General features: G+C 35.8%; 3 protein-coding genes and 1 pseudogene across 3 annotated transcripts; 1 reads left to right on the top strand and 3 right to left on the bottom strand.

Annotated features, from left to right (window-relative positions):
• Nucleotides 1-3450: 3450 nt before the first annotated feature.
• On the bottom strand, nucleotides 3451-3828 carry LOC142177021 (secreted RxLR effector protein 161-like). The gene has a single exon (XM_075245479.1). The coding sequence runs from the start codon at nucleotides 3826-3828 to the stop codon at nucleotides 3451-3453; it is 378 nt and encodes a 125-aa protein (XP_075101580.1).
• A 703-nt stretch (nucleotides 3829-4531) lies between these two features.
• On the bottom strand, nucleotides 4532-4876 carry LOC142177020 (putative mitochondrial protein AtMg00820). Its single transcript, XM_075245478.1, has one exon. The coding sequence runs from the start codon at nucleotides 4874-4876 to the stop codon at nucleotides 4532-4534; it is 345 nt and encodes a 114-aa protein (XP_075101579.1).
• Nucleotides 4877-6930: 2054 nt separating this feature from the next.
• On the bottom strand, nucleotides 6931-7446 carry LOC142177019 (uncharacterized). Its single transcript, XM_075245477.1, has one exon. It carries the CDS (start codon nucleotides 7444-7446, stop codon nucleotides 6931-6933), a length of 516 nt encoding a protein of 171 aa, XP_075101578.1.
• A 4483-nt stretch (nucleotides 7447-11929) lies between these two features.
• LOC142177648 (DCD domain-containing protein NRP-B-like) lies at nucleotides 11930-14959 on the top strand (annotated as a pseudogene).
• The last annotated feature ends 3943 nt before the right edge of the window (nucleotides 14960-18902 follow it).

Raw genomic sequence — 18902 nt, 5'->3', positions numbered from 1 at the left:
TTTCAAGTTCAAGTTAGATATCAGGAGCCCGCCTGAAAAACAGGGTCAACTTGTCAGTTTTCAAGGTCAAGTCAGAGACAGCAGGATCCCTCCTGAAGAATAGGGGTAACCTCCAGTCTTTTCAATTCAAATCAGAAGTAGCACGAGCCGCCTGAAGAACAAGGTTTGCAAGCTCAAGTCTACTCCAAGTTCAAGTTTATTTCAGGTGCAAGCAGCATGATGCCCACCTGAAGAACATGGTTAACTTCCAGTTTTTTTCAAACTCAAGTCAGCAGGATGCCTACCTGAAGAATAGGGTGAATTTTCAGTTTCAAGTTGAAGGATCAAGTGGAGATTCAAGGAAGATTCAAGACAAGAAGTAGATAGGATCTTGTATTTTTCTTTTATTTTTGATGTAATTTTTGCTTTCAATTTATGATGTAATGGCAGGGACCGCGGACCGGAACCTCGACGGAACCTTACTCGATTCTCTCATCCTCTCCACACACTCCATCACTTCTGAACTACACGTGGCCTGATTTCTTTATAGCCAAGGATATGTAGGCAACTCAGATACCAGGGCTCGGTCACAATCTTTTGTTCATCTTTGTTTTGTTTTGAATTAGTGTCGGGTCAGAAATCAATTACGTCGCTTACTTGTTTCTTTGCTCAAAAACACTTTGTGTTTTCAAGCAATGAGGGGCAGCTGTAAGCACGTAATTTTTGACCCGTCACGTTTTTGAGCTATTTTTAGTGTTAAAAAATATTTATTTAACTTAACTTTAATTTTTATGGAGTTTTTAGTCAATTTTTACTCCAAATTAAAATTTAAAAATATATATATATATATATATATATATATATATATATATATATATATATATATATATATATATATAATTTAACTTTAATTTTTATGGAGTTTTTAGTCAATTTTTACTCCAAATTAAAATTTAAAAATATATATATATATATATATATATATATATATATATATATATATATATATATATATATATATATATATTTTCACCTTTAGTTTAAGGTCAATTAGTATATTTATGTTATAGAATTTTAATTTTACCGTGACTTTATCCTATTTTCTCTACTTTTTAGTTTATTATAGCATTTTTAAAAATACCAAAAAATATTTTTTCATTTTTATATATAGATCACTTTAGTAGTTTATTCTTATTAATTAGTATATTTTAGTAGTATTTTTATTCAATAAGAAAGAATTAAGTTTGGTCCAATTAGGAGTTCATTTTCAAATTTTAGTGGCCCAGCAAGACAAATGCCCATTCTTCCCAATCCCTTTTAGCCCAAACCCTTTTCTCACCCATCAAACCCCTCCCTTAATCATAGCCATTGATCTACTTTCATCTAAGGGACAATACTCACTCGCCACTATAATATAAAAACCAAATTAACACCCAAAAACCCTAGAAAAATTCATCCACTTCAGACACAAAAAAAGAACCAGCGGCCGTAACCTACACAAAAAACAGAGCACCTGAGATCTAAAAAAAATATAGAGGAGAAACGAGAGAAAAGGGACTGTTTCTCCTTCCTCAAAGTAGCGGCTCCATGAAGTAGCCATAAACAGCTCTAAAAATTAGAGAAAACCACCCACCAGCCTCTATTAAACCACTCTCAAAATGACTACAAATAACCTGAAATCAGTCCCCAAAATACAGAAGTAAAGCGAACTTCAAATCTCCATGAAAACCGGCTATTTTTGTCCCTAAAAAATAACCTTCAAGTCCAGCCCCCATCACCCATTAAGATCACCCAAAAACAGCCATGTTTCCACACCAAAAACTCCAACAAACAAACACCAAACGCAGTAAAAAACACCGGCAAAATGTCATCCAAATCTGCGAATTTCCAGCAGTAAAACGCAGCAGAAAACTCTGTCAAAACCACCCAAAATAAGTTGCGTCTCAACACCGAACCACTGTTGAGTTTCGAGTTTTACCGGTAGGCTTCGAGGTCGCCGCTCGCCGCTCCAAGGTCCGGTTCGACGGTCTTCGCTCTTTTGTTCAGTATTCTTCTCAGCGGCTGCCATTGAGGTTCCTTTCTTCTGATGTGCATTTAATTGAATACTAAGTTCATGGATATATGATTTTGTCTTTATGTGATTTGTGAGATTAAAATAATTCTCTTATAAACTTTTGTTCCATCCTATCATTGAGCTTTTCTGGTTTATTGCTTAAGTGATTGATATTTGGTACACGGTGGGTGTTAGATTTAGAAGAAAAATTAGGCCAATTAAATTCCATAAAAAATTAAAAAGGGGTAAAATATAAAATAATGCATAAAAGGTTTTTAAAACATGTATTAAATCAGATAATTAGGCCAATTATTAATAGTTGAGCGACCGTGCTAAAATCACGAAACTCGGGAGTGCCTCACACCTTCTCCCAGGTTAACAGAATTCCTTACCCGGTCTTTTGTGTTTGCAGACCATAAATAGAGTCAAATTTTCTCAATTTGGGATTTAAAATAAACCGGTGACTTGGGACACCATAACTTATTCCAAGTGGCGACTCTGAATTTAATAAATAATTCTATTTCGATTAATGTCACTTTAATTGAAAAAACTCCCTTATTCCCTACCCCCCGCGGAAAAAAGGAGGTGTGACAAGACGGAATCTGTGTACATTGTCTTTTGGAAACACACTAAGATAGTTAACATCACACTAAGTCTCAAGTATCCGATTGGAGTCTCTCAGGGTACAAAGTCTTGAGCCATCATAAAGGCTCTGGTCTCACACAACAATAAGTTGAGAATGGACTTATGTTAACCTCATTGGTCGATATTAGCACACATGGTATGAAACATGTGCTACAGCATTTTCTCCCTTTTCCCAATGAGCGTATGTCTTTATCTCATAAAGAATGTTGTACAGATGATATTTAGACACCATAAGTATCTAAATTTTAGTTCCTTGATCTACAAAATCATATTTAACTCACATCTGGCTCACAAAGTAGACTTGGTGAATGTTTTTCACCCTAATGACCTTATGTCATTATTTAAGCGACATTTAAGCGAATAGCTCTCAAATTACCCTTATGATAATTTTTCTTAAAATCATGTCTCATCTCCTCACATCACTAAGATAAGGAGGCAGTTGCCTGTGTGAGAAGGCCAACCTCTTGTCAACCCGACATACTAATAAAAAAACTAAAAATAAAGAATGCACATAACATTTAACATTAAAAATATGTATGTATGTAAATCAACTTTATTGATAATTAGAGAACATCAGTTTTGAGAACACGAGAAAACAAATAACAAAATAAAGTATCTCAAAGTCTATGCAAGCCTTGAGACCTAGTGTGTCTCACAAATATATCTCTAGACAAAGGCTGTCAATGGATCTGCTAACATATCTTTTGTAGACACATACTTCGCATTCACTACCTTGCGTCTAACCATGTCTCTCGCATAGTTATACTTAATATTTATATGTTTGGTTTTACAATGAAACTGTCGGTCCTTGTGGAGGATATTGCAGCCTCGCTGTCACAGTAGACTAATATTGGTTCAGTATTTTCAGTGATACCCAACAAGTGCTCCAAGAACTTTTTCAACAAAACAACTTCTTGTGATGCTGATGCGAGCGCCACGTATTCAACTTCTATCGTAGATAGTGATACACATGATTGTTCCTTACTACTCCATAATATGGTGCCATCACTGAGTAAGAAAACATATCTTGAGGTAGACTTCCTCTCGTCTGGATCTCCTCCATGATCAGCATCACTGTATCCAACTAATCGCAAATCCTTGCCGCCTTGATAACAAATGGCATAATCAGCAGTTCCCTTCAAATATCTCATGATCCTCTTTACTTCTTGCCAATGTGCTAAACCCGGGTTGGTTTGATATCTACTTACCAAGCCAACTGCTTGACAGATATCAGGTCTAGTGATTAGCATACATTAGACTTCCGACTGCGCTCCTATAAGGAACTCGGCTCATTCTTTCTGTCTCTTCAGGAGTCTTAGGACACATATGACTTCCTAAGGTATGGCCTTTACTGATAGGAGCTTAAACTAGGCTACTATTTTGCATATTGAATCGTTCAAGAACTTTTCTAATGTAATTCTCTTGTGAGAGATACAATAGTTTCTTTGGACGATCTCTTGAAATCTTAACTCCAAGAATATATGCAGCTTCGCCCATATCTTTCATCTCAAATTGAGATGATAACCATGACTTTATCTCGGTTATAAACTCCTTATCATTTTCAGCTATAAGTATGTCATCTACATACAATGTTAAAATCACAAGCTTGTTTCTTGATCTCTTGGTATAAACACAATGGTCTTCATCCATCATGGTAAAACCATTGGATACAAGAACATTCTGAAAGCGTATATACCACTGCCTTGAAGATTGTTTGAGGCCATAAATAGACCTCAAAAGTCTACAAACCTTTTGTTCGTGGCCCTTTTCAATGAAACACTCAGGTTGTTCCATATAGATTTTTCATCTAGTTCTCCATTGAGAAAGGCAGTCTTTACATCCATATAATGTAATTCAAGATCCAGGTATACAACAAGCTAGAACCAGGCGAACTGAGGTAAATCGTACAGCAGGCGAGAAAGTCTCTTCGTAGCCTATTCTTTTTTGTTGTGTATACCGTTTCTCCACTAGCCGATCCTTATATCTCTCAACTGTGCCATCAGCCTTGAGCTTAATTTTGAGAACCCATTTGCTCCCAATTGCTTTGCGTCCTTCAAGGAGGTCAACTAGTTCCCAAACTTTGTTGACTCTCATAGACTCCAATTCGTCTTCCATTGCTTTTGTCCATATATCCTTAAAAGGGAATGTGAGAGCCTCTTTTACATTTTTAGGCTTGTTTTCTTCTTGTAGAAGCATCATAAATAGTTCGCCGCCTTCAACATCAAATCATCGGCGGGGAATATTTTTACGAGAACCACGTCTTATTTTTGATTCATCATTGTTCCCATTTGGATCAATGTTGCTCCTACTCGGATCAAGATCATTCACTCTGCTCCCACTTGGAACAAGATCTGTGACCATCTCGCTCCCACTTGGAACAAGATCCGTTTGGTCACTTCCACTAAATATAGAAGGATCATTTTCATTCGTATTTGATGATGAATGAGGTATTTGATGAGAAACTAACTCATCATCTGCTAAAATTCTCCCACTCGAATGAAGTGATCCTTGTACTTCTTGATCCATTATCTCAAATAAGGTTAGGTCTTGACCTACCTCTCCCTTCTTAGGGAATTCATCCTCTAAGAATGTGACATCTCGTGATTCAAACTCAGTTACACTCCCACTATCTTGTTGACCTATAAACACATAACCCTTTGAGGTTTCAGAGTATCTTATAAAGATACTTTTCTTTCCCCTCGGGCCCAATTTGCCATATTTGTGAGAGGAATCATGTGTATAGGCAGCACAATTCCAAGGTTTTAATATACTCAGGTCGGGTTGTCTTCCAATCCATAACTCATATGGAGTAGTAGTAACTGATTTTGTAGGTACTCGGTTAAGTACAAAGGTGGCAATAAGCAACGCATCACCCCAGTAACTAATTGGGAGGTTAGCTTATGCCATCATTGACCTAACCATTTCTAGGAGCGTTCTATTTCTTCTCTCCGCAACACCATTTTTTTATGGAGTATTTGGGATAGTCAACTGATGAACTATTCCCATTTTATCAGATAAATTATTAAACTGGGTTGATAAGTATTCACGACCATGGTCAGTTCGAAGATCTTTTATCTTCTTGTCTAATTGATTTTTCACTAAGCTCATATAGCGTTTGAAGCAACTTATTGCTTCTGATTTGTGGGAAATTAAATAGACATAACTAAAACGTGTAAAGTCATCAATACATATGATGAAATAACTTGCTCCATGCCTAGCCCTAACATTCATAGGCTCACAGATATCTGAATGGATTAATTGCAAAGGATATTCAGCTCTAGTCGCCTGACCAAAAGGTTTTCTTGCAGATTTTCCAGCTAGACAATTTTCACAAGTGGACAATTCCACATGTTCAATGCTAGAAAGCAAACCTTGTTTTTCTAACCTTTGCATTCTTTGTTGGCCAATATGACCAAGTCTAGCATGCCATATGTTTACATCACTATCATATTTATGTGAAGAAACAAACATAAAAAAACTAGCATTATTATTAAATAAATCATAATCCAAATCCATAATAATTAAATCTCTGGTCACATGACCAAAACCAAATAAAGTTGAACCAAAAGTCAACTTGGCAGAATTGCCATGACAAAATAAGTCAAATCCTAGCTTAAGAAAAACTGAAACTGAAATAACATTCTGGCAAATTGTTGGTGCAAAGAGAACATCATGTAGTATTAGGTCTCGATCACCACGCAAGACTAACTTGCATGTACTGATCCCTTCAACAACAACTTTATTGTTGTTGCCCACATATATCCACTTTACTCCACGTGAAACTCGCCGAAATTCAACAAAGGCACTACGTTCTCAGCCTATGTGGTCTGTTGCTCCTGAGTCTACAATCCACAAAGGATTAGATTCAGTTAGAAAACAGAACTAGAAACACAAAGTTCACTAATTCGAGCATTGTGAAATACCTTTCTAGGAGGCTTAGAGCAATCTATGGCATAGTGACCCATCTTGTCACAATTATAGCATTTCACTTTAGCAACTTTGACACATTTGGGACATATGTTCTTGCCGTTTTCAGTCTTTGCTCTTTTAGCAGGCTGAACTTGAGGTGGCCCTCTCTTCTTTCCCCAGTTTCTTCTCTTTGAATCACTCTTGGTTTTGGAGGTTGTTTTCATGTGCAACTCAGCTATTGGCTTTGCAGCCTCAAGTCGTTCCTCCTCTAACTCAAGGTGTCTCCGGACATCTTCCAGAGTTGTGATTCTTTCATTATGGGTCAAATGCATTTTCATATGATCTTAAGAACTAGGTAAAGAGCGTATGACAGCTTGTATTTGTTGTTCATCAGTCAACACATGACCAGCATCTTTCAACTCCTCGATCATATTTGCCATTTGCCTCAGATGTGTTTTCATTGAATGTTCTGGGCGTTTCTTAAATGAGTCAAATTTGATCATTAAGGATCGCAACCTTGCAGTGGAACAAGTACCAAACCTTTTCCTCAAAGCATTCCAAAGATCCAAAGCTCTTTGGTGATCCTTAAACTCCCTTATAATGTCATCATCTAAGGTGCTCAACAACGTAATGCGAGCAATGGAGTTCTTTTTATTCCAACTGTCATAGGCTTCACGCTCACGCCTAGGCTGAGAAGTGTCGTCTTCCTCAGGCTCATTCATGACATTGTTAATGGCCTCCAGAGCCTCTTGCTCCTTTAGCACATACTGGACTTTCAAGCTCCAGGTTTCATAGTTGTCACCATTGAGTTTCAACCCTTTGTTGATCTCAGCAACAATATTTTTCGAAACAGTAGTCATTCTTTAACAAAATAAAAAATAAAATGAGGATCATGATTAAAAAAAAAATAACGCAAGGCACGATATTCTACATACATACATATTATGACACTAAACATCAATTGATTAAGTTAATAAATATATATATATATATATATATATATATATATATATATATATATATATATATATATATATATATATATATATATATATATATATATATTAATTATGGAGTCGAAAGTTCATTACGTTCCCAATCATCGTCCAAGAATTAAAATATTATAAAAATTAACCTATTCAATTATCTAGCTAAGTGTCTTAATCATATTTAAGACAACATAATCACCTTCCATGATTTTATAATCCCATGTGGATCATAAGTTAACAAATAACTTATATTAGCATGCGAATAAAATTAATGTCAAACTAATTAACATTTATTACATGCTATATAAATTCACATAAAATTTATTTTAATGTTAAACTAATTAACATATTATACATGTTAAACAAATTAACAAGTATTGTTAATATTAAACTAATTAATATTGATTTCATGCTAAATAAATTAACATAAAGCATGTGTTAAACTAATTAGCCAAAGTAATGTTAAAACAATTAACATTTCAAGAAATTGGGATAATAAAATAATTATAGTTTTCATTAAAAGAATACAAATACTAAATTTATATTCTAAATACTAAGTCCATATGACTAATTTTATAATCTGAAATTTAGTTATTGAAATAATAGAACTAAATTTCAATTTTATTTAGGCCATTATCCCAAAATAAAATGACAACTTTTAAAATGGGCCATAATCCCAAAGTCTTAAATCTGCTCAGTTAAGAAATTGCAGAAATTATTGCTTTTTCGAAGTGGGCCTTTATCTCATGACCTATAAATTAATAAAGCAATTTATTTTTAATGAAACTAGGCCTTCAGCCCAATTCACTAGTGCTGCCAGCACTTTGAGCATTTTTCCTTTTAAAAGAAATCTTTATTTTATTTTAAACACTAAAATAATTAAAGAATTCATAGGGTTTTTGTCCTACTTTGTCGCCGTTAGCCATGGAGTACGCCGTTAAAAAACTAAATTAGTAAATCAAATTAAAAAGAGAAAACCCTAGTCTTCTTCTTCAATTTTATTTCTCAGCCGCCTCTGCCATTTCCATGAGAGCACAAAGCTCCCTTTTATTTATTTGTGATTTGAAAAAGAAAAGACTTTTCTTCTCTCCTTCCTTTTTCTTATTTGTCTTTGCCATCACCACTGGTGCACCAAGCTCCGCTCCGCCATTGTTATTGGAGCACGATGCTCTCTGGAGTTTAACAGTGGCGACAATGATGTTCTTTTGGTAGCGTTTTGGCAGAAAAAAATGATTGTTGGCAGTGGTGTTGTTCTTCTTTTGGACAGATCCAAACCAGAAAAAAATTAAGAATGTCGTTTAAAAGAAAAACTAATCTGCCAAGTTGTTAAAAAATTATGGCAATTACTTTGCAGTTATCCAAGTTTGTATAGCCAAGATAAATGCCATAGAAATTCCATCCGTAAGTTCCGAAAACTAATTTCAGAGACATTGTCAAATAAAATGGATTAAACTTATTAACCATTCTATTGGCACAGAAAATTCAAAATAAATAAACACATAGTTCCAGTTTCACGTAGAAAAGAATTAGAACTATTCTATCAATTTTTCGGACCGAAAAACCAGCATGTGGCTCTGATACCAATGAACACATTAATCTAAACACATTAGATTAGTTTGTAAATCGTAAAATGAGAACTTACTTGTTCTTCGTAAAGCGGAAGCGAAAACGGATTGAACTGCGGCTGGAATTACTGGTCGGCGGTGGTTGTGACGGTGTGTTGGAACAACCCCCAATTTCACAGTCTAAACCCTTGTTTGGATTAAGAGAGAGAAAGAGCGCGTGAAAAAATACTGCTTAGAGTCTTCTCTTTGTGTACACATTAAGTGTACTTATATAAGGAATATTAGGGTTAACTAATAACCTTATTGGGCCTTAGAGCACCCCTTATGGGTGGACCCAATATTTCCTACAATATATATTAAGCAAATGATTTTAGAATTGTTTGTTAACTCATTTCTAGTCTAATTTCAAAAGGGATTTCTGAAGGTCTGGATTTTTTCATAAGTTACTGATTTGGGTTTTAACTAAGGCAAGATTATAAACCTTTCATGGTAAACACTTCCAAATGATTTTTCTTTTTTCATTTCGGATCACCCATCTCTTTCTTCCCCTTCGCCCGGCCTGATGAGATCAGATTTCTAGAACGAAGTGAAGTGATAGGAAGAGAAAACTGTTCTACTATACAGAAATATTTTTATGAGATTTAAGTTATATATATCATTAGTGTAAGAATTTTTTATACTATTAGATCACCTAAAATTCCTGATAATAAGAAAAGAAGTACGATTTTACCAAATTTTACTTCTCTATCGAGTGATACAAAACTACCATTTAATGGCTTTTTTCTTTTTGCTGAAAGTAATGGCGTTTCTTTTTGATAGAGGAAAAAGATGCATATTTCCTTAGTTAAATATCCTTCTTTTTTACTTTCTGGCATGAAATTTTGTGTAACGACCTGGACGGTCGTTTTGAGAGTATGAGTCCTGATCCCTTATTTATTTCTCCCTAGGTTTCATTTTTGGCTACTTGACTTGTCGGGGTACTTGGTGTCGGGTTCGGGAGAGTTTCGGAGTGAAATGAGACTCATAGTCTCTAAATTGGAAGTCTAAGTCGTAGGAGTTATCCATAGTTTGACTTGTGTGTAGAAGACTCCGGAATGAAGTTTCGTCGATTCCAATATCTCCGTATATTGATTTTGGTCTTCAGAGCATGTCCGGGTGTTGATTTGAAGGTCCGTAGGTCGTTCTGGCGTTAATTGGCGAAAGTTGAAAGATTTTTGGAAATTTTGACCAGGAGTGAAATTTTTTATATCGAGGTCGGATTCCAATTCTGGAAGTTAGAGTAGGTCCATAATATCAAATGTGACTTGTGTGCAAAATTTGAGGTCAATCGGACTTGATTTGATAGGGTTCGGTATCGAATGTTGAAGTTAGGAGTTCCAAAATTCAGTAGGCTGAATCGATGCAGAATTCATTGTTTTAGCATTGTTTGTTGTGATTTGAAGGCTCAACTAAGTTCGTATGATATCTTAGTACTTGTTGGTATAATTGGTTGAGGTACCGGGGGCCTCGGGTGTGATTCAGGCCAGGTTCGGCGTATTTCGGAATAATTTGATTGCTGAAATCTCGTGCTTCTGGTTTCCTTCTACGCGTTCGCGAAGGTTCTCTTGCGTTCACGTAGAATCTTCAGAGATGGCTGGAAATTTACCCTTCACATTCGCGAAGATGGTCATGCGTTTGCGAAGGGGTCAGGTCTTGGTGCTATGCGATCGTGTACTGAGTCACGCGTTCACGAAGAAGAGAAACAACTAGGTGGACCTCTCACGTTGGCCTACGTGTTCGCGAGTGAGGTTCTGTGTTCGCCGGGACCTGGGATCACTGGTCATCGCATTCGCATAAGAGGAATTTGGGCAGTAAAATTTTTTGTGCTTCGCAAATGCGAGGCAACTTCCGCGTTTGCGGGGAAGGATTTAACTAGGCAGCACATTAAATTTCAAAATCGAGGGTTTATGTCATTTTTTACCATTTGGACTTGAGAGCTCGGATTTAGGCGATATTTTGGGAGATGTCTAGAGGGATTGTTGGGATAAGAGTTCCTAACTCGTTTTTGATGAATTTTCACTAATCTATATTCAATTTCTTCATCTAATTAGAGATTTGGGGTGGACGAATTGAAAAAAATTGTAAAAGTTCTTAGACTGAATTTTTGGGTTTTGAAAGGCTAAATGGGGTCAGATTTGGATAATTCTTGTATGGTTGGACTCGATATCGAATGGTCGTGTAACGACCCGACTTGTCGTTTTATGAATTTATGCCTTATTGAACAACTTAAGGTCCCGAAAAATATCGTAATATGTATTGTGACTTGTGTGTGCGACCGACTTTGATTTTCGGAAGATTCAGAATTAAAATTGAAAGAACAATTCTCATTTTTGAAGCTTAAATAAAAAGAGTTGATCGGAGTTTGAATTTTGAGCAAACGATTCCGGAATAGAGTTTTGATGATTACAATAGTTTCGTCTAGTGATTTCGGACTTAGGCGTATGTCCAGATTTGGATTTGAAAGTCTCTAGGACAATTTGACGCATTTTGGCGAAAGTTAGAAAATAGAAGATTTTAAGAAAGTTTGACCGGGAGTTTGACTTTTTGATATCGGGGTCGGATTTCGATTTTGAAAGTTGGAGTAAGTCCGTAATGTCAATTAAGACTTGTGTACAAAATTTGAGGTCAATCGGACTTGATTTGATAGATTTCGGCGTCTGATGTAGAAGTTTGAGGTTTTAAAATACATTAAGCTTGAATCAATGTGCAATTCGTGTGTTTAACGTTATTTGATGTGATTTAAAGCCTCTACTAAATTTTTTCTCCCAACTCCATTTCTGCTAAATTTCCTCTACCGCGTCAACCTCCCCCTATTTTATTCTCCCCTCTAACTCTCATATCCTTCAGCTGTAAGTAAAGTAATCACTCCTACATAGACCAAGATTCAATCTTTATAGTATAAAATTTCTCTTCTTTATCATATCATACCGTTCATCTCTAAAGTTCACCTCTTATTACAAGATTCAATTTTTATAACAATTTCTCTTCTTGGTATTTGTGAAAAACCTTCATCTTTTTCTCCAAGATTGAATTTTTATAGAAAACTATCATCTGGGTATAGGAAAAAGTGACAAACAAATGGAGAATTCTCGATCATCTTTTTACCAATTCAGTGGTAAGCCGTTTACAAACAACCAACTTAGCAAATTTGTCTTCAAATGATTCAAATTGGAGCAACAATTATGTATCAAAAAGAAAGCCTGAAGAACGAAGAAACTTTGATATTAGAGTTTGTGGTGAGCTTATAAATTCTGTTATTTGTTCTAATATCCCATCAAAATATCTCAATTCAGATTACAATCTCTTTAGCAATAAAGGGGTTTACACAAATCCTTTGAATTTCAGTTATAGTAGTAGTAGTAAGGGTAGTAGTAAAAATAACAATATAAATAACAATATTGTGGTGAATTCAAAAGGGGTTATCAAGAAAAGTGAAAAAATGGTTATGAGGATGAAAGTGGCTATTTTATGAATAAGTTTGGAAAGAAAAATAATAACAAGATTAATAGAGAGAGTAATTATAAGGACGAGAATAAGAATATTGGTGTAGAAAAGAGGTTCAAGACATTGCCAGCATCAGAGTCATTTCCAAGAAATGAAACAGTTGGTGGATATATTTTTGTTTGCAACAGTGATACTTTGCATGAGAATCTCAAAAGGGAGCTCTTTGATTTGAGCGATTCGGAGGTCTTGGAATATCGACAAAACTTCAAAAGGTAAGTATCTTGCCTAATCTTGAGTGGGGGAATTTTTCCTAGGCATTGAGTCTTATGTGAAAATTGTGTGATTGGAAAACCATGTACGTGAGGTGATGAGTGCGTACTTGATTTATATGTGCAAACTATATCGGTTAAAAAAATTCGTAGACACCCTTATATATTAAATTGGAAAATTGTGGAAACTTAGTAAATTCTTGATTTGTCATGCCTCATTCTTTGTTTGTTGAGTTTGTATTTATATGATAATTTGGTGTGATTGCGACTTGAAATTTTAGGTGAATTTCGTGTGTTTGTTGATTTGATATTTCCTGAAAATAATTATATTATGAATTTTTTCATATGCAAATAATTAATTAAATAAGTTTAAATGGAGATATTAATATATTTATCAAAATATGGACTAAAGAAGGTGTTGTCTTATGCAGAGTTAATTTTCCTTCCTTATTGTTGTTTTCGATATTTTATATACGTTGTGTTGAGCCTTGGGGCTATTTTCTGCGAAATTAATTGATTTTGTTGTATCTTTGGAGTTGGTTGTGGCCTATGGGAAATTTATAATATGAACTGTTATTTTGTGTTGTCGTGATAATATCCGTATAAATTGTTGTGTGATTTGGGTTACGGTTATGCGGTGGATAAGGGTGACATTCCACTGTTGATATTATGCAGGTGTAAGGGTGGCATTTCACTGTGGTTATGTGTGTTGGGATATTGTCTGGGTGGAGCGATAAGGGTGGCTATTAAACGGAGCGATAAGGGAGGCTATTATAGGAGCGATATGGGTGGCTATTATAGGAGTGATAAGGGTGGTTATTGATATTGTCAGGGCGGAGGGATAAGGGTGGCAATTGATATTGTCAGAGCGGAGGGATAAGGGTGGCTATTGATATTGTCAGGGCGGAGGGATAAGGGTGGCTATTGTCAGAGGTGATATGTAATGATGTGGGATTAATGTATTGGTGATTTTTATGTGATGTTATGATTTTCTTGTGACTTCTTTTACTGGCACATGAATTGTCCGTGTATTTGTAATATGAAATGTGGGCACGAGGTGTCGTGAGTAAATGATGATGATATTAGCACTGAGTTATCCGTGCGGTTGTGATAGAGAAATTGGCACGAGGTGCCCTGAAAATATGAAAGTGGACTGAGACTCGTATTTTATGATTATGAAATGAGGTGTCACATGGTGACTTTTATTTGAAAGAATTATATTCGAAAGATATTTATTTAAAAGAATTATATTCGAAAGATATTTATTTGAAAGTATTATATCTTAAAGATTATTATTTGAAACACATATAGGCGAAAGATTTATATTTGAAGGACTTGATTAATTGGATGTACTTGTATTCATTATTTATTGAGAACTATTTATGGTGTTCTTGTTGCCCTGTAGTTTATATCACTTTTTGATTATTGTTGCCATCATTGTTATTTGCTTCCTATTATTTTGGTACACTATATTGTGTAGGTTATTAGACTAGTGAGTGTCTTGATTGTACCTCGTCACTACTCCACTGAGGTTAGTCTTGATACTAACTAGGTACCGACTGTGGTGTACTCATACTACACTTCTACACATTTTTGTGCAGAGCCAGATATTGGAGATATCAGACTGGGACAGAGTTAGAGTGTGATCGCAAGGATTCAAGGTAGAGCTGCTTGGTCGTCGCAGTCCCTTGGAGTCTTTCCATTTTATTGTACTGTTAATTATTAATCAAACAGTATTGAGTATTCAATCCTTGAGATCATTTCATGTATTCAGTTAGAGCTCGTGACTCAGTATTACCAGTCTTGGGAGGTTGTTTATAATTATTTCCGTTGTTAGTTTTGATTAAAAAATGGCTTGAATTGTAATTATGATCGTCTTACTCAGTCTTAGAAACTAAGTGTCATCACGACGCATGTGGTTGGATTTTGGGTCGTGACAAGTTGGTATCAGAGCTCTAGGTTCATCAGTTCTACGAGTCACGAACGAGTCTAGTAGAGTTTTGCGGATCGGTACAGAGACGTTTGTACTTATCTTCGTGAGGATACAAAACTGTTAAGAAATTTCCACTTCTTTCATTCCTATCGTGCGGATTTGTTGATTGTGGAATTTGAACCTTTGTATATCTATTCTCTCACATATGATGAGGGCACTACTACCCGGTCAGCTGAGCAGGCACCCCCACATACTGCTAGGGTCGCAAGAGGCCGAGATTGAGGTAGAGGCCGGCCTCAGTCCATGACGGTGTCATAATATGTTATCAAATTTAGTGAGTTAGCCCCACACGCACCTATCTTGGTGCCTACAGTCAGAGAGCGGGTCCGCAAATTCATTGAGGGGCTCGATTATGATCTTAAAATATGCATGGCTAGAGAGTTGCAAACTGATACTCCATTTTAACAAGTAGTGGAGATTGCTAGGAGGATTGAGGATGTTCTAGGAGAGAAAAGGGAGTTTAAGGAGGCCAAAAGTTCTCAAAGCTCTGGAGGGTTCAGTGGATTTTACTCTTCAGCTATGACCCATTATGGCGGAGGCTCGAGCAGTCGGCTAGCTCAGTCTGCATATCAGATTACTCGGGGTGCTCCAGTAAGTTCCTATAGTGCACCACTGACACAAAATTCTTACAGTGGTTATTCCAGTTATCCGGCACAGACTCAGTACGATCAGCCGCGACCTCAGAGGGGTTGTTATGAGTGTGGTGATACTAGGCACATCATGAGAGATTGTCTCAGACTTGGGAGGGGTGGATTTTATCAGAACATTCAGGCTATAGGCTCCAATACAGTTACTACCCCACGTGCACAGCCAGTTAGAGGTGGAGGATAGGCGCGTCTAGGGCACCCTAGCATGTACGATCCCGATTTATTATAAAAGGATATTTTTCCTTAATTTGATTCGGTTCTGAATATTGAGGCGAGTCCTCCTATTATGCTCTACTTATGGGTGAGCTTCGTAATTTTGTGACCCACTTATATGTTATCCCTGTTGGGAGATTCGATGATGTTAGCCCGTGTCTATCATTTTTATTTTGTACACTATTGAGGACTATAAGTCCAAATGTGACATTCTAATACTCTCTACAGTGATTTTTTATGTGATTTCGGAATAATTGATTTCAATTTTATGAATTATATGCCCTATTGGTATGGAGATTCATTATGTGTTATGAAGAAAATTGTTTACAAAATTTATTAAAAAGAAGAAAGAAATGAAATGGCAAATTTCAGTTGGCACAATGTGCAAAATACTTGTGATTCAGAGTTGAGGACGAGATCCTCACATTTTATATGATGTAAAATATTTAAACTGGGCTACAAGCCGCGGTGAAAGTTATATAAGGACGAGGTCCTTGCGGTAAAAAATTTATGAGTTTAAATTCTCCCTTTGTGAAATTAAATTTGTACCATAGTATTAATAGGGAGTCATGCATGTTATGCTTATTTAATTAATTCTTGTACGTATTTTCTGTGCATATTTAGCCATATTCATGCTATGATTATTGAGTTTTAGCCTACGAGGCGAGTGCCCGGGTGGCGTTAAAATGTGACTCGTTAATTCGAAAAAATAATTACGAGGTCTTCATGCCTCGCGTGTTGTTGTCAGTGTTGTAAAACATTGAACATGATTTTGGTTAATATGAGATTAATTGAGGATACTGGAATTAATTATGAACAACTATTATGACCAGAGATATGGTTATGGGCATACGTATAATATGTGTGTAGGCACGAAATTGCTACAGCCGGATGAGACTAACACAGTGTGTTGATGTGGAAAGCGAACCTTTTGAAATTAATTGGGGTGTGAGAAATTTGACTTTAAAGTTATAAATGTGGATTAAAAGAAATAATCTCAACTGAGATGGTATTGTCAGAACATGTTAAACTTTAGGTGACGTAGAATCACCACGAATATGTGTGTAAGAATACACTTAATAATTTAATGTTCTCAGAATAATTCTTGGCACGTTCGAGGACGAACATATATTTTAAGAGGGGGAGAATGTAACGACCCGTTTTAAGAGGGGGAGAATGTAACGACCCGTTCAACTGTAACGACCCAACTTGTCGTTTTGAGAATTAACATTTCGTTCAGCGACTTAAGGTCCCAAGCAATTTTGTAATATATATTATGACTTGCATGTGCGGTCGAGTTTGGTTTCGGAAGATTTAGAATTTAATTGAAAGAACAATTCTTATTTTTGAAGCTTAAATGAAAAGTATTGACCGGAGTTTGACTTTTGAGCAAACGACTATGGAATGGAAATTTTATGATGCCAATAGCTTCGTTATGTCATTTACGACTTGTGTGCAAAATTTGAGGTCCTTCCGGATCGATTTGTTATATTTTGGCACAAGACCTAACTTAGGTCAAGATTATATACATATATATATATATATGGAGTTATGTGATGTACAACCTAGAAAATTAAATATCTTCGAGTCTAGTTTCTAACGCTTCAAACCGTTTGTCATTTGGATATTTCTACAAGAAGTTATGACCAAATTACCAAAGGTTGGCAGAGGAGACTGCGGATGCGAAGCATCCAGGGCCGCATCCGAAAGAAGGGCTGGCAGTAAAGTGCTGCCACAGCATCCGGGGCAGCATCCGAAACCCAGAAATCTGGGCCTATAGATACAATTTCAGGGTTCATTTTCCTCACTTCATTTGGACGAATTTTGGAGCTCTTCTCCACTCACTCAAGACCACCAACTCGTCTCTTCTTTAAGGTAAGCAATCCACATTATCTTGGTAAGAAATTCCATCATTTCTACACTAGTATTGATGAAATCTACACATAAAATACTTAGATCTTCAAGAAATTTCTTCAAGAACTCAAAGGAAGGTTTTGCAAGATTTCTTCCAAAAAAGGTAATCCTTCACCCTTAGACTTATATGTATGGATTTATTATGAGTATGCGAGCAAGAAATAAGTATTAACACTTATTGGATGGTTCTTGGAAGCCATAAATACTTAAACTAGATTATTGCGTGTTGTAAAGATTTTGTAATAAATTAATTAGCAATAATTGGGTGGATGTGAGTTCATTGATGATTTTAATGATGCTAAAGAAGGTTGTTTGTAGACAAATAATGGTTTAGTATCTCTTGTTGGTGGGAATGAGGGATTGTTGGATGAAGAAATACCATTACTAGGGGTAGTAAAATGCTATGTACTCTAAGTGTTTGATAAAATGCCTAAATGACCAAAAATCTGAAAATTTGTTACTAATATTGGTGCAATTGTGTTGCATTGTTGCAGATTGAAATTTGTTTAGTGTGGTGGACGATCGTAGTATTATTAAGGGGCGAATTTTAGATTTGAGCCGTCCGGAGGTGGCTTCACTCGCGAAGATCATTTAAAGCATTGACTTAGTTTCGTCGACGTAAATATCTTGCCTAACCTTGAGTGGGGGAATTACCCCTTAGTCATTGAGTCTTATGTGGAAATTGTGTAATTAAAAACCATGTACGCGAGGTGACGAGTACGAACTTGGTTTATATATGCAAATTATATCAGTTGAAATTCGTAGACGCCCTTATGTATTAAATTGGAAAATTGTTGGAACTTAGTAAATCCTTGATTTGTCATGCCTCATTCCTTATTTGTCGAGTTTGTGTTTTATATGATAATTTGGTGTGATTGCCACTTGGATTTTTATGTGAATTCTGTGTGTTTGTTGATTTGATATTTCTTGGAATTAATTTCATTATGGATTTTTCATCTGTAAATAATTAATTAAATAAGTTTAAAAAGAGGCGTTAATATATTTATCAAAAATTTGGATTAAGAAGGTGTTGTCTTATGCTGAGTTGCTTTTCCATCTCTGTTGTTGTTTTTGAGGTTTTATATACGTTGTGTGGAGCCTTGGGCTATTTTCTATGAAATTAATTGATTTTGTTGTATCTTTTGAGTTGGTTGTGGCCTGTGGGCAAATTGTGATATGAATTGTTGTATTGTGTTATCGTTTAAACACTCTCCCTGATGTTATTTATGCTTCCTACCTTGCT

The sequence above is a fragment of the Nicotiana tabacum genome, chromosome 23 (assembly GCF_000715075.1).
Source record: "Nicotiana tabacum cultivar K326 chromosome 23, ASM71507v2, whole genome shotgun sequence".
Classification (NCBI taxonomy): Eukaryota; Viridiplantae; Streptophyta; class Magnoliopsida; order Solanales; family Solanaceae; genus Nicotiana; species Nicotiana tabacum.
Note: the sequence above shows the minus strand (reverse complement) of the source record. Positions and strands in the feature narration are given on the sequence as shown.

Bases quoted from the DNA above. Each gene is read 5' to 3' on its own strand.
- LOC142177021 (XM_075245479.1), bottom strand. From the start codon at position 3,828: ATGAGATATTTGAAGGGAACTGCTGATTATGCCATTTGTTATCAAGGC.
- LOC142177020 (XM_075245478.1), bottom strand. From the start codon at position 4,876: ATGATGCTTCTACAAGAAGAAAACAAGCCTAAAAATGTAAAAGAGGCT.
- LOC142177019 (XM_075245477.1), bottom strand. From the start codon at position 7,446: ATGACTACTGTTTCGAAAAATATTGTTGCTGAGATCAACAAAGGGTTG.